At 31.6% G+C, this 10,100-nt stretch overlaps 1 protein-coding gene across 1 annotated transcript in view; it reads right to left on the bottom strand.

Annotated features, from left to right (window-relative positions):
- Positions 1-6,854: 6,854 nt before the first annotated feature.
- Positions 6,855-10,100, bottom strand: part of Glut4EF (Glucose transporter 4 enhancer factor) — a 363,979-nt gene continuing 360,733 nt past the window's right edge. Inside the window, exons 7-8 of the mRNA XM_089647158.1 lie at positions 9,912-10,023; positions 6,855-9,584 (exon numbers count right to left, since the gene is read on the bottom strand). Of these exons, the coding sequence (XP_089503284.1) occupies positions 9,426-9,584; positions 9,912-10,023 (271 nt within the window). The 3' untranslated portion in view covers positions 6,855-9,425. The remainder of the gene's footprint in view (positions 9,585-9,911; positions 10,024-10,100) is intronic.

Below are 10,100 nucleotides of genomic sequence, written 5' to 3'. Positions count from 1 at the left end.
AAACATAACTGGCCAAATAAACTGTTTTAAATGGTAACAAGTGTTTATCAAAAGTGATTCAAGCAAATGAAGGTTTTAAGGTGGCTAATGTCCTTAAATAGTAAGTTACTATGTATGAGAAATCTTCCAAAATTCTTAACCGAAAGCAATCAACCTATTTGAATGATTCTACGAGAATACAACACAAGCTATACGAATATCCAAGAAACTAAAAATAGATTATAATATATGTACATATTTTTGGCTTGTGTTATATTTGAGCCGTCGCCAATCTTATTAATATAAATTCATTAACTTAAAATTCACGATAAGTCAAATAAGTGTAAACCGATGTAATCGTATTCCATTTTTCAAAATGCAAACACAAGAACAGCTTACTTTTTGTAAATATCAAAACACGTTTGCCAACAGTGCAAGCCTCTTAAAACTCTTATCAACAGATCTTTGAGTGCATAAATAAAATGGAAGCAGTAGAACTCAATTATAAAACAAAATAATTATTTCTCAGATGTACAAAATTTACATCTGTCATTTGTTTTACATGTGCACCTATTATTATGAACAAAATATTTCTATATTTTGTTCATAATAATATTATGTTGCAGTGTCATTTTTAAAAAATCCCTACATTTTATTAATGCAAAAAAATATCTGTGGACTCAATATCAGTTCACGTTGGATTGTCTTTTATATGTTGTAGTGAGAGAGGAAGGAAGGCAATAATTTGGTTCTCAAAACAGAAAGCTATTTTAATTTAAGTTTTGTCTACTTTTTGTTTGCAGTTTTTACCGGACTTGGGGAAAAGCTTTATTTGTCTATTTCAACTTCTACTTGATTTCTTTTTGGTCCCATTGTCTCTGGTAATTCAGATCGAAGTAGACAAAAATGATTCATTGTTCAACGCCTTCTATTTGAGAAACCTATATTAAGCAGGTTTCATTCGCTTCTTTTACTGAAAATATAATATCCATTCATACAATTTTTAAAGATACACTTTAATACTTAAAAAATATAGTTTCTGGTAACTTTTACATTTAATAATATTGTTTTCATTATTTCAAGTTAAGAAATTTCCAAAGCATAAAACAAACTGGAGTTTGGCAAGGTATATCAGCAAAGTACAAGATTTTAATGGTTAAATGATAGTTGACTATTTCAATTAATGTATATGGTATCTATATGTACACATTAAGAATATAATATATTGAAAATTATAATTTTATCTTTAGAAAGTAATTTTGTTAAATTAAAACTGACATTATTTGTTTTATTAATTATAGAAAATTAATATATTTTATATTACACATTATATTATGTTAGAATATGGCTCATTTTTCAGCTTGATCAAATTGTATTATTTGTAATTATATTATCAATTATTTTGATAGATATTTGTATAATATTTAACCATTATAGAATATTATTTGTTATTTTAATACAATCAGGAGTAACCATTGATATTAAATTGTTAAAATAATTGATGCAAACCGTAGAAATATTCATATTTTTTTTAACTGACCGGTTAAGTGTGTAATTAAAATATGAAATCAAAATTTCTGTCTAATACCCAAGTTTTTATTATTGCAATTATGCATTTGTTATTTGATTTGGTCTTTGATATTTTAGCAAAATGTGAGATCTTTGCTAAAAAATAATGAATTTTGAAGATTTACACAGTTTAATCTTGTGTGTAAATAGTTACTAAATATGTACATAAAGATATATCTAAGACAACATGTTTTCTACAAACACCATAGACATTCAAATTAATAGACCAGCCAATCAAGGAAAGGGGCACAAACCAACTTGAGTGACCGTCCCCATTTCTGTGATTTGTCTATAAATGCATGTGACAGTATACATGCAACTCGCATTGTAATATCACCATACGATCCTCGAAAATAAAATCTGCTTGCAAATTACTAGTTCTTTTTACAATGGCGTGCAAATTGCTGGTTGCATAAAAAACTTAACTGCAAAATCAAAAACGGGTAAACAAAAGTTCGGGCTTGTTTCCAAAATTTTTGCATCTCTACGCCAGGCGGTTTATTTAAAAATGAACATCCAGATCTTGCACAGAAAATTCCCACAATGGACTAAACTGCAGTCCTTGCCTTACTGTATCAAACTTTTAAATCTGCTTATTTCAATGTGCACTTTTCGGTGGTCAGTGTACGACTGATGTCGTAGTTTATTCAAGCCTCGAAGCCTCCTGGTGTCAAAAATATAGTCACGTGGTTTGCCTCCAGCTTTTCGAAATGATACCCAGATTTCATGTTAGAGCAAGTCTTTTAATTTGGATGTCTATGACAAACACAAAATTGTACAATGCCATGAATATTTTTGAGACGGACAATATGGCTGGATATTTATATATTATATATATATATTCATATTCATTTTCTCTGTGATGTATTAATTCTCTTTTTTTATTTTAAATGTAGTTTTTGGTGATAAACTTTATGAAATGATAACCTTGAAGGCAGGACATATTTTTTAACTTTTTAAAGGTATTTTTCAAAAATACAATTTATCCGAAAGTTATCGCAGTTGAAGCATAATAGTATTTTTTTTTTTAATTTTCACAATAATTATCATCAACCTTGAATGATTTATTAAAAAGAATATCTTTCCTACGTTTATATCACATGTTTTGTTTACGCTTCTGCTATAAAATATAATAGATATAGCCAGTGGCGGTTTTCTCTAAAGTGCGTTTGTGCAGTGAACACCCATTAAATAGATGAGATACCTTGCATTATGATCATAGTAGCACATTATAAAGCGCGATATTAAAATTCTGCCTTTAAAAACGTTGCTATAGAGAATATGTGATGCCACGTGACCTCCGGAATTTTGAGTGCCCGCGCCGGCAGCTGAACTTCGCACTACAAAGATGCAAGTTAAATGTTATTTTTCTTAAGTAGTTTTAGTAAATTTTTATTTTCTTGTTACTGCATTTCGCCAACCGTTTTCTTTTAATGGCATTTGTAAATCCACTAGGAAAACAGATTTCGTCTTTAAGTCGCTAATAATGCGATATTGTGCTGCACTTTGTCTAGTTTGGTTTCGACTTTTGACTGGAAAGCAGTTGCAACGAATGATTTTTCGCTGTCTTGTTAGTTATACCTAATAGTGTACAATAGCGAAATATAGTGTTGATTGCATAAAAAAATAATGCGAGTTTGTGTAGCCATAAAATTTTTTGAAAAAGGTATATAAATATATATTTATACCTTATATTGATATTCTGAACCCCCAGTGAAATACCACAGACCACAAACCGCCACTGGATATATTGCAGCTTCATTAAAAGTTAAAAGGAATTTACTCTGTTAGACTCAATAGGTTTAAGATATGTCCAATTCACAGTGTTTTAGCGTGAACCTACATATGAGTAAAAACACTGAAATTCTCACAAAAATATACAACTTTATCGTTACTACACAACCGGCTTTCAGTTATTTTATAACAATATTTCAAATTACAAAACATACAAATCAAAAATAAGATTTAAAATATTTCATCAACTTTGTCCAATAAAATATTAGATTTCTTTACATTGATGTACTTTATCACAATACATATATATTATGAACACAGTATCTTTTATTGTTAAGGTTCTCGTCAATATCATTATTATTTCATAATTACAGAAGTTAGAATTATAGTAAAGTTACTAAACATAGAAAAGTTTATAATTTAATATAATCTGAAGTCTTAGTTTTTAACTTACAGTTTACGTATGTAGAATTTCGATTTAAAGTGAATTAATCAGAAAGATGACACTTATATGTATTAATATTTGTATTGATGGAGTTTATTATAAACATACCTAGTTATTGCAGAGAAAGCACATTATTATTTTGCGTTTATATATATTACATCTTAATCTTGATCAGTTGCCAATAATTTTACTTAAAAGACGCATTGCTAGCTGCAAGCTCTGCAGATGTAAGGACACATGATTAGTTTGGTGTTTTCCACGCCATTCCAATATGACGAGACAGTGCCGGTTTGTTCATCCACCATTTAGAAATACTTGTGCTCTTTATTTGGCAGCAATGATTATGGAACAACCTAAATATATTTCTAAACGTAACTTAAACATTTGAAAATGGTGAAATATAAACTAATCTACAAGACACGAGTCTTTTTGGAACTATGAATTGACATCTCGTTTCTTCGTATAATTTTATATGAGTATTTAGTTCAAATGTTTTGGAAATATTGACACATTGAGTGGCGCGATGCTTGTGTGAATGTGTGTGTGAATTCTAGGCATTTTTCTGTTTTTGTATATAAACTTATTTAAAACAAGTCTTATGTTAAACTATGCTACAATATATTCCTAAAAATATTCAGCTTTTCTTATAAAGTGTTGAGTATGTTATAATATTATGACAAGACAAACAATGTAAAGGCGATAAATTTATAATATTGTTTGAAAACTACATTAAACTTAAACGCGTATCCCTAATATAAATATTTCATTGTCTTTACAAATATAGGCATAATATATTATCTTCACTAGAACGCATAAACTATTGCAAAACTATAACTACGCATATCGAGATAAAAGTCTTAATATATATATATATATTGTACTTTGAGAAATTAAGATGTAAATTACAGTAGAGGAGTGATTCACAAAATTAACCACAACTAACGTTTAACGCACGTCACAAAGACTTTAAAACCAGGGTGAAAGTCAACGTTAAAGAATTTGTCACATTAGTGATGTTTGATGTTTTCAGCTGCTCTTCAATCAATCAGAACTCTACCGTCTATTAATAATATATCCACACAAAAACGGTTGCGTAACATTTGGGCATTGAGATCCTTAAGAAAAAACAATAAAATAGGACTTCATTTGAAATCGCCTAATGTAAACTTAAAGAGTAATGGACTTACTATTCCTTAAAATATTCATGAGGTAAGCACTAATTCTGAGGTTAAATTATTTACAAGTTTCACTCGCAGTGGCAACAACTCAGAGCCGGAATCTCGGGGTGCTCTGGCAACGAATAACAACGACGAGTCGAAGAATAAAATGGCAACACTAAAATAATAACAGAATGACAAGTCAAAAAAATGTCAATAAAACTTCATGTTTTTAATTAATTCTATAAAAATTCCTCTACGGTTTATATTACTGACGGACATTGACACAATTCTAAACATTTTGGATATTTGAGGTAGTGTTTAAATATTGCCATTTTTTTCTTGAGTCATCATTGTACTAGATCCGTAAAGAATAAGATTAGTCAATTTAAAATATTTTGCCAAGATATCGTTACTGAAATTTTAATAAGAATTGAACAGGCTTCATAAGGTCGAATTAAAAGCGATTAATATAAACCGGTCGATATGACGTTGAAATTACACTCATCATATTCAGCATTTATATTTTCCTTCCATTCAATGGCTTTGGTTAATCTTATCGATAATTTCATTTTGATACCTTATTGCAAATATTGGTGTGGTTTGGAAAAATGTTATTAAAATTATAAATCACGACGATAAATTAATATAAATCTTCTATTAACGTTGAAATAAATATTTGTGGCAAGAACTGAAAATTAGCTTCATCTTATATTGTCACTTTTCCCAATTATTTTCATGTCAGTCATTGCACTGAATGTTCAAGCCAGAATGATTTTAATGGCTTTTATTTGACATCATTTTATTATGACTCGGTTATTAAAATTTAATAGGCATTGAATTGATGTTCTGTACAACTTAACAATCAGAATAACTAACATTTATAAATTTTAGAAACAAATTTAGAATACACATAGTGACATCTGTTGTCTACACGTTACAACACGAAACCGTAACATGCCTAAAGGAGGACACAACGATGATTGGAGCTCGTCTAATCTAATGGCCGATAGTGGCTTTACATATACGACTTATTGCAACAGGCATTCTTGGTTTAAGTCTTTTATTATGTTTTATTGATTCTTTTCATTAAATTCACAGAAACCAACCATTGACCAACAACTTAACCGTTTACCCTTTCTTACAAGGCTCATATCATCATTTTTCAAACCCTAAAGGCTAAGAGCATCATTCAGTGTTTTTTTTTGTCTTTTTTAAAAATTTGTTATCAACATCAAAGTTTTTGAAAAATATATTAATCAGTCAACCCCACAAATGGTAGCTTTCAAACACAATTTGCCTTTATTTTATCAGCCTGGTTTCCATGCTTTATTTTCTCCCTCAATTTGGACTTGCGCAAATGTTTATAAATTTAACTTTGGTGTCTTCCTTTTAATAGACCCACTAATTTTTTTTTTTTTAATTTAACGCTTTTTTATAAAGTTTTTTGAATAATTTTAACAAGGTTTTGTGTTCCAACAAATTACATTAAAAATCTTGATCTTTTTTTATGAAACTGTTTTTGTTTTACATTGCAAATATTGTGATGTATTTAATGAAACATGAACTATCCATGGACATAGTTTGATATGTATCAAATTCAATTTTCTTTAATTACATTGATAAAGGCAAATGATTTTTTGATTATCACCAATGCTAGATAGAATGTTTAATCCTTATGCGATTTATGAAAGCAACTTTTGTCAAAAATTCTCTGCTGGAGAAAACAAATCAGTCTAAGATATAAATAAATAAAATTTTAATGAGTAAGGTAAGGTTATGTAGGTACACGCCCTAAAATATTTAAAATAAGATCTAGAAATTGATTTAAAACATTATAAAGTAAATTAATAAATAAAATGTATATTTTTTTTACTTAAAAGACATGATTAAAATAATTCAGAATATAAATAGTATATATTACTTATAAAAAAGAATATTTATTATAATATTAAATAGTAAGAATATAAATGATTTTTTATATCGGTATTTATAAATGAAGAGAGTTATTTGACAAAAGTTCTGTGTAGTACAGTTTTGACTTTTAAAAAAAATGATTACATGTTTCGTTTCAATGTTTAATCGGCCTTGTTTTATGTGACAAAGTGTCAATTTGTCCAAATAGTAATAACTATTTTCTGTCAATATATAGATTATATTTATTTTGAATATATGTCAATTACTACATACATAACATATAGCTCAACATGTGATGCATGCAAAATGATTTGAAGTTTTGAACAAATTGCTGAAGTATTGATATCGTTTCACGTTCTATTAGTGATGGTTTGCTAAAGGAATATTACGATACCAGTCAAAATGTAATATTTCCATTACATTACCATGTAAAATATCCATATTCTGCAGTCTAATCCACTTACTCAGTTCTTAGAATAGAAATACTGCCTAACATTCTTGTCAAATCTTGATGAAAAATAGTTAGTTATTGCTTATTCTTTCAAGTAAGTAGGGATAAAGTCAAATTAGATATTGTTTTCTTATACTCCACCTTAGTCACATCAATAACTCGCAATCACCTAATCTGAGATGAGAGAGGGACCTCGGGTGATGAACAAAAGATGCCGCAATAGCTATTACTTCTTATATCCGAATGCATGCTCTGAACTCTGTTTACTCTCGTATCACGCAGTTGTTGCAGTGGTTGTGTAGTACTTGCATTGGTCTCGCGTCTTTAAAAATGGTACTAAAAACCGACACGGGACGGAACTGGAATGCCTGCGAATGCAATGTAAAAAATGGAGAGACGAGCGATTCAACTACATTCACACTCTTGGGTGCCCATGGGTGGTGTCGCCAAGAGTGCAGAGCTGGCATTACTATCAGTTGGGAATTTGTAATCAATTGGCTGCCAAATGTATCATAGACTATAAGATATTTAAAATGCAGCATCTTTTGGTTTTGGTGTCTTACTCATCTCGTAGGAGGCGCCCTAAAGTCTAAAAGCCCCGCAAGGAGTGTCGAGTCCTGCCAGGATTCCGGCTGGCTACGAAGGGCATCTCTCCATGGAAGTTGTGATAGCTTATTCTAAGGAAAGTGATAGTATTCCTTCTCTGATAAAGTTCGAAATGGATCAGTTCCCATCTGGCTTTGCCCCTTGTTATAATTAGAAATTTGATTTGAGATCTCCCTGCACGAAGGCTGCTTACAATTAATATTTGTATAAATAAAACACAAAATTTCTTTAAAAAAATATCACACTCGTTAATTGTACATCATACTCAAATGGTAAAATGTATAAGAGCTTTACGCAATACACCCTTTTTACGGGACAATATAACTCTCAGTTGAATTGAACTCCCAATCGATTCTCAGTTGACCTCAGGACTGACTTTCAGTTGACTTCGGGACTGACTCGCAGTTGACTTGGGATCGACTCTCAGTGGACTCGGGCCCGGCAACTTCAGTCACAGAAGATACATTATCTTTTAGGATTGCCGGTTAGACGTCAACACATTTCCACGCTTTGCTTACTTCAGTTGCTTTATTCTTTATTATAATAAACCTCATATAAATTATGCTGCAAAATATTAAAAACTCTATTTGGCTGAAGTTTTAATGTTTAAGTCCCTTTAGTCGTGAAGGTGTACTACTAGTAGCGATATGTATTGCAATGTCAATGGGGTCTGTTCCATTTAGAATCTTTACAAAAATTATCAAATCTCTGCCAACACGTATTATGTCCTTATATAGGTACTCGTAGATATCTATACCACTTTTGAAGACCCCCGTCGGGCGCATCCGATACTAACATAAATAAATTTAAATAAAACCCCCTTTGATATAATATCTAATTATTCACAATTATATAACAATGTATAATAAAAGTTTCCAGTATATACAAGTTATTGCATCTGATAAAAAATTTGCATGCAATAAAGCTTTGAGAATTCACAATTACGTTTAAATTCTATTAATTGAAATATTTAATGTGGATTAGCTCAGGCATTTCTACAAAGATCGGTCTAAATACTCGTAGATGCCTCTATCGAACAACAGAATTTGTACTGTACAATTTAAGAATTATTTAAACTCTACAATATCAACTTTATTTAACAATTACATCACAACTAACCTAGCTGCGAACTGTAGGTTCCAACATAGCCCATTGAACTTTATACCAAACATTCCCCCCCCACAGTCCGGCGCGACGGGAGAACACATACTTGGTGTATAAAAATAATGGAGTATTCAATTTGCACTTAATGCATCTTCTCATTATCATTTGTAAGAACCAAACTCGCCTTAACTAATTACCACAAATACCGGCACAAACATTTATAACATTATTACCAACACTCTACGCACATACGGTACAACAAACACTCAATCTCGGTCTATATAAATAACTTATCCGACGTTCTTACAAAGATAATGCAGCTGAAGTATCTTCAAGAGATCCTCATATTGGTAGACTTAGGAAGTATTTAACTTATGTTTGGAACCCTTAGCGACCCTCGGTGGCTGAGAACAGTGCGACGAGAAAGGGATGAGAAGACGGCGTGTCAGCCCTCCACGCCCAGTTAGTCGAAGCGCGTGCAAGCCTTCTTCCACTTGCATTGCGTGCACCACTGTTCGCGGCGTTCCATGCCGTAGGCCTTCCGGCACTTTTTGCTGTCTCGTGAGCGTCGTGCGGGGCTCGTCGGGGTCCCTGACATCTTCATGTGCTTTTGGGGGGAGTTCTGAAACATCAAAACATTCATTACCTTCTATTTGATAAACTTTCAGGACGAAGGGAGGCCAAGCTTATGTGGCTGAAAGTTGGAAGAAGATGTTAGTGGGTATATAATATAACACCTGTATATCAGTGGCTACTTACGGATGAGTGGGAGTTGGCCCAGGGGGTGTGTATATAGTTGGAAGAAGATGTTAGTGGGTATATAATATAACACCTGTACATCAGTGGCTACTTACGGGTGAGTGGGAGTTGGCCCAGGGGGTGTGTATATAGTTGGAAGAAGATGTAAGTGGGTATATAATATAACACCTGTACATCAGTGGCTACTTACGGGTGAGTGGGAGTTGGCCCAGGGGGTGTGTATGACTCCAGGTATTGTTATGGCGCCAACTGGAAGCAGGTTGATGTTGTTTGGCTGATTCTGGATTGATAAAAGTCCTTGCCTGGAAATTTAAAAGTTCCTTATTATTCATCAATATCACACAGGAAGATAAGATAATGTTAGAAAGGAATCAGTTGT

The sequence above is a fragment of the Hesperophylax consimilis genome, chromosome 26 (assembly GCF_061612785.1).
Source record: "Hesperophylax consimilis isolate HC1 chromosome 26, BYU_Hcon_1.0, whole genome shotgun sequence".
Classification (NCBI taxonomy): Eukaryota; Metazoa; Arthropoda; class Insecta; order Trichoptera; family Limnephilidae; genus Hesperophylax; species Hesperophylax consimilis.
The sequence above is the reverse complement of the archived record's forward strand: the minus strand, read 5'-3'. Positions and strand labels throughout refer to the sequence as shown.